At 32.3% G+C, this 23971-nt stretch overlaps 1 protein-coding gene across 2 annotated transcripts; it reads left to right on the top strand.

Annotated features, from left to right (window-relative positions):
- The first annotated feature begins 3633 nt into the window (after positions 1 to 3633).
- LOC133185417 (phenylalanine-4-hydroxylase-like) lies at positions 3634 to 20920 on the top strand. Of its 2 annotated transcripts, XM_061320605.1 has the most exons (14): positions 3634 to 3757; positions 6119 to 6244; positions 7664 to 7853; positions 10030 to 10044; positions 14173 to 14261; positions 14931 to 14998; positions 15103 to 15153; positions 15246 to 15391; positions 15982 to 16117; positions 16295 to 16421; positions 17661 to 17756; positions 18047 to 18180; positions 18389 to 18504; positions 20666 to 20920. In XM_061320605.1, the coding sequence occupies exons 1-14, from the start codon at positions 3704 to 3706 to the stop codon at positions 20713 to 20715; spliced, it is 1398 nt and encodes a 465-aa protein (XP_061176589.1). In that variant the 5' UTR covers positions 3634 to 3703; the 3' UTR covers positions 20716 to 20920. The 2 variants fall into 2 exon arrangements, with proteins under 2 accessions (XP_061176589.1, XP_061176590.1); XM_061320606.1 differs by lacking the exon at positions 10030 to 10044 and having other exon boundaries at positions 20666 to 20919.
- Positions 20921 to 23971: the final 3051 nt, after the last annotated feature.

Below are 23971 nucleotides of genomic sequence, written 5' to 3'. Positions count from 1 at the left end.
AGGCAATATCGGTAAGTTACGCTTACTGCCGCGTAAAAGCAGGTACATATGACTTTCCCTCAGTCTCTGTATGTCAAGAGCTGACGAAAACGAGGGCATCAGATTGTGAGCATGCGCGTGAAGGATTACCACGTGAGGGTGTTCGGATCCTGTTAAATTGCGATCAATGCCAATGAGGATGTAGAGATTTGCCCATTATTTTAAGAATTGTTTTCAAGTGAAAGCGGAAATGTAAGTTAATGATGATTTTTATAGCTTAACATAGTTTATTTCGAAACCTCGTAGAGACCGACTTAATTTCTTAAATTTACACTCCACTGTCGCGACCACATTTTGGCACAATTTACTACTACATCACAATCGGCTTATAACGAAGTGTAGTCTGTTTCTGAAGGATGTGGTAACATTACTCATAATATTATTTCCTCATATCCAAGAGTAAGCTGCTATAGAGTCAGATACATCTATTTCATATTTAGATCTTTTACTGACTATAGACGATAAATAGAGAATAATACATGGCAAAATCTGTATCACACCCCATATCAACCCGAGACTTCAATATCAGCCCGAGGGCCGAAGTGTTCTGTTTTTGTTGAATTTCCATTTCTCATTTTTTTCCCAAAGGCATTACATTCAGTGATAAGAAATGAAATAATTACAAATTTAAAAAATAATTATTTTGAACAACATTAAATACCCGATGAAATAAGATTACAATTTAAATAAACTTCATTAACAATTAAATTAATAGAAAAAGATCCGAGGAACTCCGAATGAAAAATACAGAGATGTTCCGGATAGGTGTAATAAAGGGTGTGATAAAGGGTAAAATAAAGGGTGCCGATACAGGGTGTGTAATACAGGGCGCGTGCCTGTGTTCATATCAGGGATGCAAAAACCCTGTATTATATTACAAATATATAATAAAGGCCAATTAACAACTATAACTTGTGCGACAAACGAATGTTCATTTATTTGTTATTTAAGAACGTAATTTATTCATTTATGGTCTTTGTATACATATTATTGCACATACTTTACGAGCGCCATTAGTATAAACACTATGTTTTCACAGGCTGCACAGTCCAGTCCGATGGATTTTAAAGGATGCAGATTTCTGGATTTTTCTTTTTTACAAATAGGTCGAATTTTTAAATGCATCGGTACATATACTAGTGTGTCATACATTACGACCTTCCATTTTCTTCATTGAAAGAAAAACTTGCCGATTATTAGTAAAGTTCTTAAATAACAAATAAATGAACAAGTTGATTCACAGTAAATGGACTGATTTTAAAGCATATACCTGATTATCATTTTATTTTATTCTACTGGGTATACGCCCCTTGCTCTTTTAATTCCTCCGGTGCATCTGGATTAGGCTTATATCTGCAATGCAACCAAAGAGCGACAACTCTCCTATTCGAAAGACGTATCAATTGAGATAACATAGGGCATAAACGTCACAAGTTCCCTTCCTGCACTTTTAAACCCTGAGTCTTTATAATTGAAGTTATTGTAGCAATTTTGAAAGTGTTCTTTGAAGCAATTTCGGCTGACCTGTACAAAAGTATTGGATGGGATCCATGATTTCAATGTGGGGATGCATCCTCACGACGTCAGGGGTCCTGCATTTTACCTGGTAAACTTCAAGAAATACTAATAACATTTAGAATTTCAAACCACCACTTCCCAACTGAGACTGGTAGATGGTCAAATATTTCATTAGATGAAAGATTGTGTACATTGTATACTGTACCTCTTGTTCCACTGATGTTGGTGTGAGTGAAATAAATGAATTTGAACTTGAGTCCGCATGTGGCCGTGAAACCCCTGAGGTTTTTTTTCTCCTCTTTTGGAAGGGGGGGGGGGCAGCTTCTCTCCATGAGAAGCACTTATAAAATAAGGGCTTTTATAAGTTGATAAAAAGGCCACTCGTGAACCTCCGACGTTGTGAGGATGATGGGGATTGGGGATTTGGCAGAGTTAAAAAAAAGGAAATTGTACAGGAATGTTAAATAAAGTTTCTGAGTAAAAACAGTGCATTATTTTTCACGTTTGTCCGGCCCTATTTAAATTGTCAAGCGTCAGTTTATAATAAATATTTCTTTTGTGAGCCTAAGACTCTTTCATGGTCCTCGGGCCATCTCTCTCTCTCTCTCTCTCAAGAGAAAGAGAGAGAGAGAGAGTATTGGTTCCTATCTTATGCTATATACGTAACAAGAAAACATCATAATGTTTATAACAACCTGTGGCCATACACAGTTAGAAATAAACCAAAGTATGATAAAATAATATCACACGTATGATTTCAAGTGTGTATATGAGACTGCGAGAATAATTTTATTCATGTAGGGAAGATACATTTTCCAAGAAATCAAAATGCATTCTTGATCATGCTTATGTAGTATTTTGCTATTTGATATTATTTGTCATGAAACTTTTATTTTATCTTTATCTATATCTATAAATATTACTGGAGGAATTTGTGTTCGAATATGCAATTTGTCTTCCAAGGCTCTTCCTGCAAAGATTATTATAATTTTTTTTTTTGGTTTAATATATATAGAAATAAAAATTTTAATTTCCGAAAAAATGCATAAGTATAATACATGCACTGTTAACAATAATATGACTAATTCAGTGGAACCTAAAGTTTATAATTTAGCTCTTGTTAATGAGTAATATTTTAAAATCTTTAGTAAGTTAATCTTACCGATTTTTTTTTCTTTCAAAGATATTTACTTCAAGAAATCTCGTTTGATTGCCAGGACTTTTTTTTGGTTGCCTGAAATATGCTATATCTTATACGAAATGAAATGAATTAATAATATATAAATTTTAACTCTTCTCCTTTTCAAAGTTTCGATTGACGGGACGAAAAAATGAAAATCTTCACAGTTTTTGTCATTTATTGTAAAAACTGAGTAAAATAGTTTATTATAGTGACATATGTCATGCACAATCACAATAAAATACACGTATAATAGGATTTTAAACACCCGGCCCATCGGGCCTTTGTGTTCACTTTTAACAATATGTAACATTCAATAAAGATACAGTGATATTACGCACGACATTTACTATATATAATATAATATAGACTGTCTTTTAGTATATGCTGATCAAAATAAATAAATAAATAAATAAATAAATAAATAAAATAAAAAATAATAAATAAATAAATAAATAAATAAATAAATAAATAAATAAATAAATAAATAAATAAATAAATAAATAAATAAATAAATAAATAAAATAAAATAAAATAAAAATGCAGTAGATTTGTATTTTTATTTAATATTTTAATTTAATGTATTTTCAATAAATGTACAATGATATGGTGCTTTGATCAATTGTCATTGCATTGGATTAGAGTAAAACATTTCTTAAAAATTAAATTAAAAATATAAAAGAACACTTTTCAAAAGTGTAGAACAATCAATTTCAATAATCATTAATTAACCTGTGACAGATCTGATGCAATGATATCCTTTATAAGAAAACGCATGATGAAATCAGGAAAACTCCCAATAGCTAACATATTAAAGTTGGCCTAATTATTTATAAATACCGTCCAGGGAGAGGTGTGCGTCATTCGTCCAATGAAATTGCTTCGTTAAGTCAATGTCAAGTTCGTTTGACGGCGATTATAAACAAGTCCGGATTGAATTTTTGCCTGTGATCGATTCTCACTGAAATGGATAACGGAATTTCTCCTGCCAAAAAACAGAAAGTGGCCAACGGTGCCAATGTAAGTAGTGGTGTCATTTCAGGTTTCCAAAATATTCTTTTTTTGCACGAAACATACACTTAATTTATGTCCATTGTGTGCTCACGCAATACACTTAAACAGGATCTTTTCTACTGGATAACGTCCAAGTCATTGATTATTTTGTATAACAACATTTTACATTGACCGACTCCGAGGTATTACTGTCAATGCACTATGCTCCTTTCAAAGTCGAGCCCTTTTCTGCTTTGTTAGTCTACATGTTTACTGTGCAATATCCGATCGATTTGATAGTGCACAATTGTTTTAATAACATGTTAATTAATGCATTATCGATCATACTTTATGTTTGGGCTGGGCTATATTGGGTTTAGTAAAAATACATGTTATATCTCTCACAAAATAGAATGAATTAGTTTTTGTAAACATGAACATATGGCCTCGTTTTTGGATAATACGTAACACATTTTTGACAATTGATAATTTTCATACGAAATGCTGATTTATATAATTTTAAAAATGTATGATATTGAATTTATTTTTCTTTCGTAAGAGATGGAATCCCCCCGCCCCTATATTTCAACACGTTCAAGGAGGCAATTAGCACTGAACCCGAACTTGACAAATTCATTCAAAAAATTAATTCAGGATGTAAACTTTCACTATTTTTTTTTAAATTTCATTTAAATATTTATTTTAAATTTAAAACTAACATGGTATTTGAGAAAAATTTAAATATGAAGGTATAAACGATTCATGGGAGCCCGATTCGTTTTGTATTTGGCAGCATTTGCATATGGTATCTGAAATTGTCTGGCTTGTCACAATTCTGGCACATATACGAGTTATTTATTACACTGCGGTGTTAATAGTTTAAAAACTCTGATCCCTGGCACGGCCATCGGAAACAGCTATTTGTGTCCTCAACCTCTCCCGCATGTACATTTTTTTATTTCAACATGTCACTTTTGCTTGTAAATAAATAGTGCCCGGAAACATGTATAATTTTTATGTTAACTGGATGGTACAAACTAAGCATGGATATGGACACGTTTTCTTGTTGAATTTTTAAGCATGTAAGTAACTGAGTAAGTGACATCTGACAAGTCGACATAATAATCTTAAAAGTCGAAATAATTATCTGACAGTCGACATAATAATCTTACAAGTCGAATTAATTATCTGACAGTCGACATAATAATCTTACAAGTCGAAATAATTATCTGACAGTCGACATAACTGACTAGTGATGGCAGAACTATGCCACCATAAGTGGAGACAGTTTTCTGACAAGTCTACATAATATTCCGACAAGTCTACTTTCTGACAAGTCTACATAATTATCTGACAAGTTGACATATTTATCTGACAAGACGTCACATATTTCGCACAAGTCTTCATAATGTCTGACGAGTCAAGCCCTCCAGAAGCTCCTGTATCCCCCCCCCCTCCCCCAAAAAATGTTCTTTACACTCTTTTGTCGGATGAATTATTTGTTTTCAAAGAAAGAAACATGATTTTTTAATTGTCAATTTTAGTTTGTGGGGGGTGGGGGTGGGGGTGAGGGTGGTGGTGGTGGTGGTGGGGGGGGGGTCTCTGCCACTGGTCAATCCTTGTTAACAAGATATATTGAACAAGTTTGAAATGTATTTAACGAAATATTACAAGAGTTCAATTTATACACGCAGTTCTCTATTCCCTAAAAACCAAAATTATGGTAGACCAAGTAAAGTACAAAAATGTACATACATACAGGAAATGTAAGCGAACACTGTGTGTACAACCTTAATTAATTCATCTCTTTCTCATCAGTCACCCTAATTTTGTGTTTGTTCATTAAAATGCAGACAAACTTATATAAGCCAGCGGTAAACAAAATTAACTTGGAGATATTTATTTTCTGCATCTCAAACTATAATTTGATATTAAAAAAAAAATCTCTGGAAATGAATTTGAAATAAACATTTCTTTTACCACAACATTCCTCTATTCTGACTTGAAGTAATTTTTATTTAATGTCAAAATTGGAAAACAGACATAATGCTTTATATAATTATATCAAATTGAAAAGATGTTAACGGTCTTAGAGAGCAGTGTTTGAAATTATTCAGTGTTTCTCAGCATTGAATATACAGGTCATGGGTATTTGACGATTTTTTTTTGTTTGGTAAGACTAAAATGATAATTATAATCATGATAATATCATACGCTCTACCTTTACTAAGTGAAGTTTTATCTTTTTAAAAATGAAATTATTCCTTCTTTTGAGAAAATTTTATTTTATTTGAAAGTCTTTGCATAGCGAAGATTTTAATGCACATGTATTTCTCTGCATGAAATGGACTTTGAACTAATATTTCCTATTTTTCTTTTTTTTTTTAGAATGACTCCAAGTCGGAGAAGAATAGTTACCTTAAGGTCCAGAAGGACCCAGAAAACAGTGTCAGCATTTTCTTCTCCCTCCCAGAGAAAGTTGGTGCCTTGGCCCAAATTCTGAAAATCTTTGAGGTACATGTTCACTGGAATGGTAAATTGTTGAATGACTGTAAAGGTCTGAGTGGATTTTGAATTTTTCAGAGTATATATATATACTACTCATGAAAGTCAATTAAGAACTGAGATACTGAAGAACAAGGAACGAGTCATTCTGTTTTTAATACCATTGTATATATGCCTGTTCTTCTAACGGTGGATGACCATGGATTACAGCTTTGCTATCTGTAATTGGAATGAACTTTAATAGAATATTGTCACCTTTGTTAAAATTTACTATGAATTCAATGTTACGGGGATATACAACACAATTTTAACCTGTAAATACATGTATTTATTTGAATGAACTACTAGTATAACATACGAGGGCTGATCAAAACGTTCGTGGACATCGTTCGTGAATCCTTATTATATATTCAACTTAATGCTTTTTATATTTACAAAACTAAATAAAATAAAACAAAATGAAATAATATAAATAAATAGAAATAATAACAATTCTATTAATAAAAAAATTAAATGAAACAAGTATGTATCCTCGAACAACATCAAGACCTGGTGCAGCACGTCTATCAATTTTAGACGACAGCAACGTCATGAACAGTTTTTTTTTTTTTTTTTTTTTTCAAAATACTAGTATTTCCCATTCTCTTTGATACATCTATGTTGTCGGCCATCCACATACTAATACAGATTTAGAATTTTCCGGGTTTTGGTAACCAAGTTTTTGTAACATGAAAAACATCGTTTTTCGACCCCCATTTAGCCACAGTGAGAAAATGAAAATTCGGAAACCTTACTGTACATCTGCAGAACACCCCCAAATATCTTGAAAGAAATGACAGGGCTGCTGCATAAATTGTAAGAGAAGTTTTGGGAACCAGATTCTATTAAAATGAAAAATATCGTTTATTGAAACCTAGGGTGAAAATGAAAATTTCAATTACAACCTTATTGCACATCTACAGTACACCCCCAATCATCATGCAAAAGATCAAATGGCTACTATGTAAAATGTATTCATGAGGAGTTCTGGAAAGCAGGTTTTTGTTAAGAAAAAAAGAGAGGATATTTTCAATTTTTTGTACTTTTTTATTTAAAATTATTAATTATCAAACTAAGTTAGTAATTGATAATATGTGTATAATGATATTATAAGAACCAAATTTAAAATAAAGCGATTTTATCGCGTCAGTCCACGAACTTTATGATCACCCTATCCCCTATCCTCGTATGTCTCATAATATTGAGGGTCATATTTCGTCAAATTCACGACACTCTCCCGAAAGAAGTGGAAACATCCAATTTTGATTAAAACATTAAGTTGATAATGACTTTTTTTTCTCTCAAAAATCGTCCCACTTAACTCCATTCCATTTGCTGCAGATGTATTAGACAAAGAAATACAAAATTTTTATGCATATTCTCTTACAGGAACGCCAAGTTAATTTACATCACATTGAATCCCGACCTTCCAAGCAAAGCAGCACAGAATTTGAGTTCTTCGTGAGTTGTGATAACAAGACTGGTGGCCTTAAAGAAGCTCTGGAACAAGTGAAGGGAATCGCCAAGACATTCCGAGTATTATCAAGAAAAGCAGGGGAATATCCATCTGAAGATACCGGTAGGTGGCGCGGTGTGTTGATTGACAATCCGCATCGCAGGCTCTACTGATCAATTTCAAAAATATCAATCTTACCCTTTACTTTTTCGGACTAGATAAATTTTATTTTTCGACATTTAATTGGAAACTAAAATCCATTTGTGTATTTTTTTCACTCAAGTTTATAATATAATAAGTAGTGAATACATTAAATCTCCCTTATGTTTTTCCTGGTAAAAGACAGGATTTTTTATGTCCCCGTAATCGATTCGGGGCATATAGTTTTTGCCCTGTCTGTCTGTCTGTCTACCTGTCTGTTTGTCCGCAAAAACTTTAATCTTGCCCATAACTTTTGATTGGTTGGAGCTATGGTTTTCGTATTTCATATGTGTATTCCTTGTGACAAAACCTTTCTTTGGGTACCATAAAATTTGACCTTTTGACCTTGACCTTGGAGTTTGACCCACTTTTGCAAAATTTTTTCAGACTTTAACCTTGGCCATAACTTTTGAATAGTTGGTGCTAGGGCTTTCAAACTTCACATGGGTATACCTTGTGACAAGACCTTTCTTTTGATACTAACAACTTTGACCCTTTGACCTTGACCTTGGAGTTTGACCTACTTTTGGAAAAAAGTTAACCTTGGCCATATCTTTTGAACAGTTGGTGCTAGGGCTTTCATACTTCACATGTGTAATCCTTGTGACAAGACCTTTCTTTCAATACAAAAAAAAATGACACATTGACCTTGACCTTGGAGTTTGACCTACTCTGAAAAACTTTAACCTTGGCCATCACTTTTGAAAGGTTTGTCCTAGGGTTTTCATACTTCACATATGTAATCCTTGTGACAAGACCTTCCTTTGAATACCGACAACTTTGACCCTTTGACCTTGACCTAGGAGTTTGACCTACTTTTGCAAAACTTAAACCTTGGCCACAACTTTGGAATAGTTCTTGCTAGGGCTTTCATACTTCATATATGTAATTATTTTGACAACACCTTCCTTTGTATACCAACAACTTTGACCCTTTGACCTTTGACTTTGACATACCTCTTGAAAACTTTAACCTTGGCCAAAACTTTTGAATAAGTGGTGGTAGGGCTTTCATACTTCACATATGTAATCCTTGTGACAAGACCTTACTTTGGATACCAACAACTTTGACCCTTTGACCTTGGAAATTGACCTACATTTGAAAGACTTAAACCTTGCATATAACTTTTGAAGGTTGGTGCTAGGGCTTTCATATTTCATATGTGTATTTCTTGTGAGAAGGCCTTTCCTTTGGCACCATCAATTTTGACCATTTGAACTTGACCATAGGCTAGATGTTTGACTTACTTTTGAAAAACTTTAACCTTTTCCATATTTATTCAATGGTTGCTACTGGGGTTTTCATATTTCACAGGTATATTCCTCGAGACAAGACCCTACTTTCGGTACCAACATATTTTAATTGCATTTGAAAAAGTTTAACCTTTGTTATGAGTTGTCATACGGGGGCATCAGTGTTTCACAAACACATCTTGTTTCAAATGTTCTCCACCTAATACCCAAACACAATATCTATGTTCATTGATTCTTCTCTCTTTCTGAAGGGAGACAAATACAAATGATTCTTTTTGCTTCTTAGCCAAAATTATTGAATTATTAAAAATCACACGGTTCTTCCATCTCCCGAATTATTTTGTTAGAGGAAAAATGTATCAAAATGCAGTGTAGCGACTGAGATATTCAGAATACATTAAAAATAATGTGTGATGAAGCATCCGTTCACAGAAATAAATCAGTGTAAGTGGGATAGTTCCTTTCTCAAACCCGCGACAGGAACTATTCCCAAAGGGCTTGAAATCGAATGCTGCCGGTGAATAGTTCCGGCGATATTTCACCATAGGCAAATAGCACAAAACACTATTTCACGACAGAGGCTGCTTAGAAAAAAGTAACAGGGTCTATTTTTACAGAATAACGATTTTAATTGTGAGTCAATCGCTCGGTAAAATCAATAATCATAACGGACCATTTCATTTTTAAAAGTCATTCTGCAATGATTTTATCTGCCTCCTGAAAAGACAATCTCTTTAAATGAATATCTTGCCCTATTGATTGATTTAATATTTCTTTGTTCTACTTTGAATATGATTTTGAATAAAGGCTCAATATTATAACTTTATATATTATTTTTCATTCAGAAAGGGAAAATACAGGTAATGATATTTTTATTGTGTGATTCGGAATTAATAATTTTCTCTCAAAGCTAACATTATCACACATTTATAGATCTCTATCAATGAGTAGTTACATACATATACCACCATACGTATACGTACTTTTTGCCAAGAACGGATGAAGACAGAAAAGGTTACCTTAGCATATAGCTAGATATTCTTACAGAACTGACATGCATTATGTTGTCATTATGAAAAATGCATGTAATTTTCCATTTCTAGATTAAATAAAATAAAATTTGGTAATTTAAGGATGACGTTTACTCAGATGACAAAAAAATTCTTTGATAAAAATGAACCACCTATTGTACATTGCAGACCTATGATTGTAATGCTTTAATTCACTTTCAAATAACTGGTCACTTTTATGCTAGTGACCTCTGACTATTTTTTTGAAAATCCATCACAATTTTACACTATGACCCATAATTTCCTTATTAAAGCAAAATATTAAGTATAAAATTAAGTATTATTAAGTATTAAAGCTCTCTGGCTAATGAAATATAAGAAAAAAAAAGACAGTGTTGCTAAACAGAAATAAAAAGTTAAAGCCTGAACAAAATACGTGTCAATTACTCCCGTTTAAATTTCTTAAATTTCTGAATTTTTAGCTCACTTGAGCTGAAAGCTCAAGTGAGCTTTTCTGATCACATTTTGTCTGTCGTCCGTCCGTCTGTCTAGCCGTCTAGCCGTCCGTATGTCTTTAAACTTTTCACATTTTCGACTTCTTCTCCAGAACCACTGGACCAATTTCAACCAAACTTGCCACAAAGGATACTTGGGTAAAGGGAATTCAAGTTTGTTTAAATGAAGGACCACACCCTCTTTAAAGAGGAGATGATTAGGAATTAGTGAATATTTGGTGGCATCTTTTAAAAATCTTTTTCCGAAGAACCGTTTGGCCAAAAAAGTTGAAACTTAGGTGCAACCTTCATAAACCCCGTGGGTAGGGTGGGGCCACAATGAGGATCCCTGCATAGGAATATAGTAAAAAAATCTTTAAAATTCTTCTTCTCAAGAACAGAAAAGCCATTATTAGTCATATTAATCAGAAGCATTCTTCGGTAGTGTAAATTCAAGTATGTTCAAATTATAACCCCTTGCGGTAGGGTAGGGCCTTAATGGGGGATCAAAGTTTTACATAGAAATATATAGCAGAAAATCTTGAGAAATCTTCCTCTCAAGAACATTAAATTTATGATAAGTCATATTGATATGGAAGGATCCTCAGGTAGTGAGATTCAAGTTTGTTCAAATGATGGCCTCCCGGGGGTAGGAGCCACAAAGGGGAATCAAAGTTTTACATAGAAATATATATATATAAAAATCTGCTGATGAAGAACAGGGCCATATTGACGCAGGTGAGCGTTGTCGTCCATTGCTCTCTTGTACAAATTGTGTAATATATAGAGAATATTACATACTAAAATCCATATCATATGTCATATCAGCCCGAGTGGCCCCATATCCACCCGAGGGCCAAAGACCCGAGGGCTGATATGGGGCCCGAGGTCTGATATGACATATGATATGGATTTCAGTATGTCGTATTCTATTTATCATATATCTAAAATACTTAATATGCGAGTTCACATAAAGTCATTGAAGAATGTTTCGTGCTTGTTTATGAACTTTTTCTTTAAAATCTAATAGAGCCAATTTTAGGTATTTGAAAAAAAAATTAAGTCACTAATGTTATTAAAGAATTATTTTACATGTATATTTAAGTAAAATCAAGTTAATTAATTTTTAAACTTTAAACAAACGTTACTTCCGGTTTGATATGGATTTTTTGCCCGCCGGTCCGATACGTGATATTGATTTTCGGACCGGTCCTTGATATGGGGTATTGTGACGTCACCCGTATAGCACAGTGCAGAATCGGTGTATTTACTACTAAGTATATGATAAAGTTATATACACAAATGGAAAACATACAATAGAAATGAAAAAAAAAATAGAATACAAATGGAAAAGATATATTGCAACGTTTGACATGCTATACGTTTAGGATAAAGAAATATTTGTTAAAAAAAAAAATGAATCCGTATTTCTTCTGCATTACTATAAGTATACCTTTGTTGTTGATTTTGTTTTCAAATTTCAAAATGATAAATTTCAGTATTTTCAATTATTTAATTTAGTAAATAATTATTTTGGACGTTTAAGTAATTTTTCATTTCATAACAATCTGTTTCTATCAATGAAAATCCTTATAAAAACGTCATCCTTAAATGATTGAAATAAATGACTATTAAATCTTGCATAAGATACAGCAATTTGATATCTTAAATAAAGAGTTTAACAAAGAGAGGCCGTTATGTTATACACAGATATTAAATATTGTCAACTTCGTAATCACATGTATTACAAGATGCATGTAATGTACATATTCGAACAGATTGTAAAAATAAAATTCTATGTTCTAGACGAACACTGTTTAAACCCAAACATAAAACATTTTAGATAAGATCGTTTACCTTTGTCCAGTCTTTGTCTTCTGTGAGTGTTTCTTTGTTGTAATCCTCTCGTCAACTCTTTATTTATATCTTTTATTACACGTGTTTATTATGTTATAAAAAAAAACTCTTGAAGAACTATATATGATGGGCAAATGTCAGTCGTATGATAGGCAAATGTCAGTCGTGAAATGTAAAGTTTCAGAATTTATTCTCAGTTTTTTTTTTAAATTAAATCTTAACACGTAATAATTGAAGATAAAGAATATTCTTAGAGTTGTTAAATTTTAGCAATGTTAAGTATTCTTTTTAAATATTATAGATCCTACCAAACAAGGTAATTTCTGATAAATATAGTTTAACATATTTTGAACATACGATTGTTTTAGTATGTTTAATTTCTTACATGATCATTACATAATGTACATATTGTAAGACTGTTTTGCAAATACTTTTTACAATAATGACGTACATGTACATAGCTTCCCACTAGTTGAAGTATTTTTACTGGTCAAGGTAGATGAAACACAAGAACACAGCTCATGCTTTAACACTGTTACAGTGTGTATTTTTATTATATTCACAGTAGGCACTATTATTGAAATAATGCGGGGTTCAATGTAAAGGGAAAATTGCAACGTACAGTGTATATGTATACTATTTAAAACGAGATGAATATGTTTAACGTATGTTCCATATATATTAATTATATAAATTTTACGTAGTATGTTCGTTATATGATTGAAACATGTTGAAAAAATTGACGAGTTGAACTTATGTTGAAATATTTAAGAAAGATATTTCAATTTTTAAAATTCAAGAGGACAAATTTCAAGAAGCTCATTAGCGCTTCATCAAACTTATGTACGAGTGAACGTCGTGCCAAGTCACATCATCATAAAAAAAGTCGAACTGAAATACATGTATACATGTAGTATGACATGTTTATATCATCCTTTTGATGCGATACTTGATTTTTTTGGTTACAGGAGTTGCATTACATGTATATGATATAAATGCTACATTTCAGAATACTAAATAGTCATCAGAACCTCATTGTATTAATATAAAAAATATAAATACTTATTACAATGTACATATATATAAAAATCAGCATTTAACTTTATACAGGTATATATAGATTAACAAAAAATCATATTAGATATTAAAGAACATTTTTTGTGGCAATGTGTCTCTAGCAAGTTTTACCTTTTTTTTTTCATTTAAAATTTTGCAATTATGAAAGTCATTTTTGCAATAACTCAGTGGTCATCTTAATATATACAGAGCATTGTTATTTCTTTTTGCACATAATAAAACTATTTTCAGCCTATAAAGTCATCGTTTGTTATAGCTGTACTTTCATAAGAAAATACGGATGACTTACCTTATCTCACCTGTAAAATGAATATCACAATATTATTTAATATGAAATCTTTAAACATAATTAATAAAAATGTGCATTTAATGTTCAAAGTATTCAAAACGCCCAAAATGAACTCAAACTATTGTATGATGAAAATATATAATCAATTACAAAAAATACTCCTGGTAATTATGTTCATTGTGCTTTATTTCACAATGCTTTATTGGTTCAAAGATTTAAACAAAATGTATTTGAATATTTAATTTGAGTCTTTCTCTGTAGCTCCTTGGTTTCCCAAGAAGATTTGTGAGTTAGACAGATTTGCAAACCAGATCTTGAGTTATGGATCTGAACTGGACGCTGACCATCCTGTAAGCATATTCTGGTACACAAGACTTCTTAAACTGTTCGTGTAATTCAAGTGAACATGTAAACTGTGAAAAACTTGTACAATATTTACGTAATACTTATGGCATTAATTGCGGATCAAGCATATGCAGGAGTAAAAACACAAAAATATTTGAAATAACGTTTTGAAATTTTTATTCAGAAAAGAAAGGAGGAAGCACTTATTGCAGTCGATAGCATATAGCTTAACGATTCTTCATCCTTATTGACTTTTATCTGAAATATTTGAGGTATATTTACATGTACAGGATTCATATATAGACTGAATTAAAATTCCTTAAAAAACTGGCAAAGGTGTATGAGAGTACATGTATTTAGCAGTTTAGGAGAAACCATTTTACCTAGACTTTGACGTGGGACATAATTGTTTTGCTTGTATATATTTTGAGCATAGCTTTCCGTTTTGAAATCTGTAAATTGAAGATGCATGATGAACATAAAGTATAGTTACTGCTCCAACAACTTAAAAAAAGGAATACAAAATTGATATTAAAATATCAATTCTTTTTCTTTTATACATATATTAATTAATTTAGAATAGAGGCATTTAAAAAAGGGAAAAATTTCATTTTATTGTTGCATTATTATAGGAATAAGTAGGATTGTGTTGTAGGTTTCTATTTTGTTTACAGGGATTTACAGACCCCGTCTACAGAGCTCGCAGAAAGGAGCTAGCAGATATTGCCTTCCATTACAAACAGTGGGTACTGCCTCTCATATTTAGTTTTAATGTGCTAAAAAAGAGAAATAGTGCAATATTTAAGTATTTCTATTTTTGCTTAAAATTTCCATTCCATTATACAGTGGGCAGGAAATCCCCAGGGTAAAGTATACAGAGGAGGAAATTAACACATGGTAAGTGGGATTTCAGGTAAATAAAATCTAGAATACAATTGCACATACAATTGAAGAGTGTTGTTCAATAAGAGAGATACTGACCATTTTAGGAGAACCATCTACAATGAACTGACAAAGCTATACTCGACACACGCCTGTAAACAGTTCAATCATGTCTTCCCACTGCTTCAAGATAACTGTGGATATAACGCAGATAATATTCCTCAACTAGAAGACGTCTCAAGGTTTTTACAAGGTACAGTCCATACTATAATTACAATAAAACCTAATTAAATCAAATAACTGCTATTAACATAGTCATCTTTACTCTATTTTCACAAATTACATATATTTTTTTTTACTTCTGATTTGTATAGATTTTAGAAGTTAATGTTGTATTTCTTGTAAAAGATTGTAAAAGATTGAATATTACCTTAAGTAAAAATACTGGTATACCTAGGGTGATTTTGTGTCAATTTTTGTCAGCATTGAATAAAAAATAGATACAATTGTTTAAAATTTTACGATATAGTTTCTTTGATTGAGGGATAGTCAGTACATGTGTTTTCTCTGACTAAAACTTTATTCTAACGAATTTGATGTTCCAAACATTATCACTTACTACTATACTGCTTTATATCCAACTTGTACTAAAGTCAAGGATCATAATGACTCTGTTCCGTTATTTCTGGAATTGGAATGCGGTCAAATGTTTGGACACATGAAAACAATGTAATCAATCTGATATTTAATATTCATTCCTACAGAAAGTTTACGGATTTAATCATCGTATGGAAACATTTACTTTAACACTCTTTTTAAGTAGGTTTTGATTTTTTTCCGTAGATTGCACTGGATTCAGACTGAGGCCAGTTGCAGGATTGCTCTCATCACGTGACTTTCTTTCGGGCCTCGCTTTCCGTGTTTTTCATTCTACACAGTACATACGTCACAGTTCCAGACCTATGTACACCCCAGAACCGTAAGTAATTATCATATCTTATTTTTAATTTGAAAGATTTTAGTATTAGACTTATTTCATTGAAATATGTTATTATATTACAACACACAATTTTTTTGTAGCAAATGTTCTCAAGTTGCCAATAATGTATTTACATATTTGCTTTCCTTTTGACAAATTTTATTTGATGAATCATAGAGACGTTTGTCACGAATTGCTGGGCCATGTCCCCTTATTTGCCGATCCAGCATTTGCTCAATTTTCTCAAGAGATTGGATTGGCTACCCTTGGAGCCCCGGATGACTATGTCAAGAAATTGGCAACGGTAAGATTAATCAAATCAAAATGCATATACATCTATTTATTTTAGTAAAACAAATATTTTTTGTGAAATAAATTGTGTTAAATAAAGAAACTGAAAAAAATCAGTAGGTGGATGAAATACTAGTGGTAGCAATATCAATTAGTTTAAGTTGTATTTAAGGAATAATTGTTTAATTTTTTGGTTTCATGATGTGATCAATTGATTGACTTGCGTAATAATTTGCATAAACGCCTTTGGCGTTTATGCATAAAATTATCACGCAAGCCAATCGATTGATCATCGTCATGAAGCCAAAAAATCTGACAGTTATTCCTTATATTTACATGCCCTTGATTCTGCAAATTCACGTGCTACAAATTCCGCTTCTTTCTCTATTTGTCCCGCCCCGCACGTGGTTTTTTTTCACCACACCTATCGATGAACTTGTAGATTTATGTAGAAATAAAGTATTTTTACTATTTGAAATTTTATCTCGGACAAAGACATCGGAAATGTAAATATTAAAGATTGATTGTATGTTGTTTAACGTCCCATTTGAGAATTTTTTACTCATATAGAGACGTCACCGTATGCCGGTGAAGGGCTTCAAATTTAGACCTATACTCGGCACTCAGGGACATTGAGTAGTGAGGGCTCTTTATCGTGCCAACGCCTACAGTGACACGGGTCCTCGGGTTTTAAGGTCTCATCCGAAAGACCCGTGACTTTCAATGCTGGGCGCCTAGCGAAGGAACAGTCACTACCTATATTTACGCCTTGGGTTAGATGCGGCGCGGCGAACGAGAATCGAATCCGAACCTATCATCACGAATCGAGCGTTAAGTTGTAAGAGGGTATTACAAAAATCTTTCCTTAGTTGCTTAAAATGAAATTAAACTTATTTTCATAAATCTTACAAGTTTTAAACAAGATGTGTTTGTGAACACTGATTACCCCGTATGACAGCTCATTGTCAAGCTTTAAGATCCTCAAATACAAGTCAAACTGCAAGGTCAAGAGATCAAAAATGTCGAGAGAAAGGTCTTGTCACAAGGAATACACATATGAAATATGAAAGCCCTAGCTTCAACCGATCAAAACTTCAAAACAAAGTTAATTTTTTTCGGACAAACAAACAGACGGATGGACAGAGCAAAAACTATATGCCCCTGAATCTTCGATTACGAAAAAAAAAAACCCATTATAAACTACATGTACATCAGTTTTGCTTTAAAATCTAAGTGTTTTTGTTGATTTTAGTGCTACTGGTTTACAGTGGAATTTGGTTTGTGCAAGCAAGGGTCAGATATGAAAGCCTATGGAGCTGGTCTGTTATCTTCATTTGGAGAATTACAGGTCTAAGCTGATATTTATTTTTTTCTCAGTAGTGTTCAAAATAGAAATAATGAAAAGGCTCTGACTAAATTTATAAAATGATAATGATGAATTACAGGTCTTAGCTGATATTATTTCAATTTTTTTTTCTTATTCAAAATTTGTTGAAATTAAAAAATCCTTGAATTAATTTATAAAACGTTAATGATGGAAGTACGTACAAATTAAATAATTTGAATAAAATATATTACAACATTATCGATATATTTTTCAGTCGTTTAAATGATCAAAATTATATTTTGGTTATCTAGTACTGTCTAACGGACGCTGCAGAGAAGAAGACCTTTGACCCTGCTGTCACGTGTGAGCAGGAGTATCCAATCACAAAATACCAACCTCTGTACTTCGTAGCAGACAGTTTTGAGAAGGCTAAAGAGAAAATGAGGTTTGCACATTTAAGTGAAAATATAATTGCATAATGCAATGATAATAACACCTAATTTTACAGCACTTTTTGATAAGCTTTTTTTGGTCCTTTATATGGGTAAACAAAAGAAGTAATGTACTTTTATTTCTTATTTGTTTATACAGTAGTTAACATTTCTTTACTTTGTTTCTCGTTTGTTTATATGCTGTTTATTATTTATTAACAGAGACTATGCCAAGACCATTCCCCGCCCATTCAGCGTCCGTTACAATCCCTACACCCAGAGTGTAGAAGTGATTGAAAACAAAAATCAGATCATTAATCTCACACATGCCATTAAGGGTAAGCAATCTTACATAAGTATGGCCTTGTTTGTAAATACGTTTTGGTCGTCCGGCATATTTCATACCAATTGTTAAGTCGTTTATTCTGTCCACCTAATCAATCAATAGGGCTTAAGGCGGGTGTGACCTGTCCACAGGGGATGCTTACTCCTCTCAAGCACCTGATCCCACCTCTGGTGTTGCCAGGGGTCTGCATTTTTACCCTTATTACGAATCCCATTCTTTACTAAATTTATGAGGTTGATCACTGTTGGTTATCTTCACCGTTTACATTTTAAAAATAATTAATCTCATAAGGTGAAGGAAAAGTAAGCAAATTTACACCAGGATTTTGTCATTAAAAGTATGTAACCTCTAGTCATTGAAAGTAAACTTTACTTAAGTTATTGATGGTTAACAGTCTAAAACTGTTTTTTAAGGTAAGTAACGTCATTTGTATTATTAATGGTATTAATGATATAAATGGTAGATAGTTAGGTTTACTGATATCAAAAACTGATAAACCTTTAGAGCTTAATGTTTGTAAGAGCACAAAAGCTCATTTAAACTATTTAAAAAAAAAGCATAAACACTATTGTGGGCTTTGAGGCAGATGAAGTGTGAGAAATAAAGCCTCAAGTTCTACTACATTGTGCTTTTAAAAATGTCCAAAAGATACAACTGTCTGGATTTTGAGTTGATACCTAAGGGTATATATAAATTGGAGCATAGGCATATCATACAAATTAAGCTTGTATAACCCCAATCAAGGCATAAAAGCAAAGAACTCCAGGCAGGGCATTAAAAAAAATATATGTTTTCTTGAAATTATTTGCATTCGTTTTTGATACTGCATTTCTCAGTAAAGAGCCATAGCTGCCTCTACGACGACACGGCCGACTCAAGAATTTGAAAGGAAATCATCTGATTCTGTTTATAGATATACCTTTTCAATTCAAGATCAAACTATGTAATATGGTTTGAGGACGAGTATTATATTTTCATAGTTGCAAGTATGTCAAATGACATTCATTTAATTGGTTCAATATTCTAATTCTGAGACAAAAGATTTAGAAAATCAATAAAAATAAAACAAGTAGCTATGAATTTACAAACTTTAGAGATATATATGGCTTATCTGAGCTAAAAAAAAAATAAATAAAAATACGAGATTGAGTGAAGATAAACGTGATACATGCTTTTTACGTTCAAATAAAAATTTTCACCGATTTTGAACTTGAATAACCTAATGTTTCCATAGTTAAATTGATTTTAAACTGTGTCTGTTAATTAAATGCGGAGTCGTTAAATAAATCGGATATTGTATTAAATTTCTAACACCTGTGAAACGTGATTGATATTAATTGTGTAATTTACAGGAAAGTCCTATCTTTATATAAAGTAATAAAACAAATAGAAAGATCTTCTTAATTTTAGTTAAATACGCCATATATAACTTTAATAAAATAGTTTAGGACTGTCTTTTCCCGAGATACTTTCAAAGTGTAATGTGTATATTATAACTTCCTGAAATTATGCAGATTATAAAACATAATAAAGAAAAACGTAGAAAAGATATACAAAGAAAAAAATTTAAAAAAGCATAAATGGAAAAATGTGGGGCTCGAACTCGCAATCACCATATTTACATTCCAGCAATCATACCACTGCGCCAATGAAGTCAATGACGTCGAATGGATAAATTTAAGTCAGATTGCTAAATCTTACGATTATATGAGAAGAAAATTTGAATATATATTTTCATCATTTTCAATATGAAGACCACCTTTAACCAAAATTATCTAAATGTAATGAAGTCATATCCAAATAAAATTATTCAAAAGTTGTTTTTCTGGTTAAGGGTGGTCTTTGGCAACAGTTTGTCATCTTTAGGTGGATACCTCAATATTTACTATATGCTCCATACAAACTGGATAAATTTTATATTTATCATATGAAGGAACTATCAATATTGAAATATCATTTTTGTGTGGTTTGGTTTTACGTATGTATAAACTAATATTATATGACAAAATTTTGGATAAACAATGAATTTAAGAAATTACTAGTAGAGTAGGCGAAAATGCCTATCAAATGCGCTATGGCTCTTTGTATTTTTCGATAAAATCTTTTAAAGTCTATTTGTTAATAAATGCTTAATTGACTGTTACGTATTGCAGGTGATCTTACACTACTCGAAGATGCTTTGTCAAAAGTTGGAGGAATGTGACCAAAGAACCAGACCGATGATTTTCCTTTCAAAAGGAGTGTAAACATTGAACAGAGAGTGCTTTTCTTTTACTTATGATGCATCGATTCATAGCTTTTGTTTTCGAGAAACATTTAATTTGTATTTGGAAAAAATGAAGTTTAGCATACTTCACACTGGAAATTATTAATAGTATGAAAATATGTGTCAATTTATTTTTTGTCATCATCACGTATGTGTATATATTTTTTTGTACAGTTTCTTGTTAAATTCACACAAATATTGTTATGGTATGTGGATAGTTTTATCATCATAAATGATTTTTTTAAAAATAAAAGTATATTATTTTAATATAACTTAATTCTGATTGTAACGCGTCATTTGGTTGGAAGAAAAATTTAGATTATAGCGTATAACCTGTGTTGCCTACGTCACAATGACTTACGTCAAAAACGTATCAATCCGTTTGACGTTACATTTAAAATGTACAATTTGAAGTCATTTTTGAAGAAGAAATTGTCTTATTTTCTACACTTAATGATGGACAATCAAATTATAAGGAATGAATTTAATTGCTACCCAAGTTATGCTGGTATAACCTGGGTTGGAACAGTTTACGCTTTATAAACCGCAAAGCGGTTTACAAAGCGTAAACTGCCCCAACCCAGATTATACCAGCATAACTTGGGTAGCAATTAAATTCATTCCTTAACAACTTACGCAATCAATGAACACTACAATGTGTACATGTTGTTAAAATCAACAAAAATAATTTCTAAGCTCTACTTTTTTTGTTTTAAAAATGGTATTTTTCTTAAATATTGCAAACTGAAATGTTACCCTGTGATGTTTTTTCACTGCATCATGCATATTATTAGCTTAAAGCAGAACACAATTCGTAAAAGACAGAGATCAATGTTTGTTCGCCATATAATTGTAAAATTCTCGATAGCGACAAGAGTAACTGTGTGCTTCTTCCCCGACAGAGGAGAAAGTTACCAGTCTGAGAGAAACTTACATTGTACATCAGTTGCACAGGTCAGGGCGGTACAAACAAACACAAATACACGTACGTAACTGCAGTAAAATATAGACAAAGGTAATGTAAGATAACCAACACGAACACGTGTCGTATATTTCACGCAGGTACCCGTGACACGAAAAGTCAGGTGTAACGAATTAAAGGGTATATAACCCACTGCTGATATAGGAGATAGAAAAACTAATATGGCGAATGCTTATTTACGAGTCGTGTTCAGCTTTTAGAAAAATCTGTCATTGAGTAGCAAATCGGCCATATTTCTCATAAAATATCAATTTTGACCATTTTTATGCCCCGCCATGAATATGGCCGGGGCATATAGTGTTTGTCATGTCCGTCTTCCGTCCTTCTGTCCTTCCGTCACACTTTGCGTTTAGCTCTGTTCAAAGAAACTATCCAAGATATTTTTATCAATCTTCATATGCTGATAGATATTGATGAGAGCTATGCAACTGCATCAACATTTTTTGACCTTGACTTTTCCTTTGACCTTGACCTCACTTTTCTTAAATTAGTGTTTAGCTCAGTTTTAAAGATACCATTCAAGATAGTGTAATCAAACTTCATATGTTGATACATACTGATGTAAGCTATTCAACTGCATGAACATTTTTGACCTTGACCTTTCCTTTGACCTTGACCTCACTTTTCTTAAATTAGTGTTTAGCTCAGTTTTAAAGATACCATTCAAGAAAGTGTAATCAAAATTCATATGTTGATAGCTACTGATGTAAGCTATTCAACTGCATCAACATTTTTTGACCTTGACCTTTCCTTTGACCTTGACCTCACTTTTCTTAAATTAGTGTTTTGCTCAGTTTTAATGAAACCATTTAAGATATTTTTAACAAACTTCATATGCTGATACATACTGATGAGAGCTATTCAACTGCATCAATATTTTTTACCTTGACCTTTACTTTGACCTTGACCTCACTTTTCTTAAATAAGTGTTTAGCTCAGTTTTAAAGATACCATTCAAGTTCGTGTTATCAAACTTCATATGCTGATACATACTGATGTAAGCTATTCAACTGCATCAATATTTTTTGACCTTGACCTTTCCTTTGACCTTGACCTCACTTTTCTCAATATGTGTTAAAATTTCGTTACTAATAAACCCTCGGCGGGGTATTCATGTCCTATGGACATATTTCTAGTTTTAGTTTACTTGAGCAAATGGCTCAAGTTAGCTTTTCTTATCGAAATTTGTCCGTTTTTGGGCTGTTGTTGAAGCCGTTGCTGTAAACTACCCCAAGCATTGGACCAGAGTATTTTGTAGTGAAGGAAAATAAGTTTATTCAAATAAATGGACATTTTCCCTCAAAATGAGAGAGAGAGAGAGAAAAAAAAAAGCAAAAACTATAGGGGATCATTTATAATTTTTTTCCTCAAGAATTTCTTTGAAAGGGATGATTCAAAAGACAAATCAAATTTACCGTTCGTAGTATTTTTACAAAGTAGGTCAAAGTCGAGTGGACTTAACAGTGGTATTTATCTTTATATCTCATGACACACACAGCAAATGCTAAATAGCACATATATGTACTTATGTCTTAGATATCAAAAACATGCTGTTTATCGGTACTATGAACTATTTTTGAGGAGTAGGTCAATGGTCAACTTCAAGGGTCACGAAATCGGTAACTTGTATTTTACAAAAGCCACAGTTCCAAGCAACATATGTGCCAATATCAAACCTCCTATAGTTCTCAAGATACATATATAAAGTGTGACAGCGGACAGCCGAATGGTCGGATCACTAGAATTCGCCAAAATTTAATTGTTTCACTATCCCTAAATTCTCGAGTGATCACAAGGCTAACCTTTATCTCTGGAATGGATGCCAGACTAATCCTACGAGTGTTGCTCGAAAAGTGTGCAACAACTAACCTAGATATCTTGGATGGGAGACTGACTAACTCTGATCAGTCGCATAGTATGCAAGGATCTACCCTAAATCTCTTAGGTGGGTTTAGAGTTTGATGTGTGATATTGGATTATTGCAGCCCGGAGGACCGGGCTGCTCTATACATATAAGTTTAAGTGTTGGTATATGGGGATTGAGGTGGGAGAAGTTATTCAGAATTAAAAGTTTTCTAAACATTAAAAAGATTGTTAATCAGAATGTTCTTTCCCTTTATAAATTACGAGATACACAATATATTTACTTCCATAAAGTGAATCTGTAAAAATATATATGTTTTTCATATTTAATATATAAAGTTGCTTATC

The sequence above is a fragment of the Saccostrea echinata genome, unplaced genomic scaffold (genome assembly GCF_033153115.1).
Source record: "Saccostrea echinata isolate AGI-Se365-2 ecotype Australia unplaced genomic scaffold, CSIRO_AGI_Sech_v1 ptg000012l, whole genome shotgun sequence".
In the NCBI taxonomy this organism is placed as follows: domain Eukaryota; kingdom Metazoa; phylum Mollusca; class Bivalvia; order Ostreida; family Ostreidae; genus Saccostrea; species Saccostrea echinata.
Note: the sequence above shows the minus strand (reverse complement) of the source record. Positions and strands in the feature narration are given on the sequence as shown.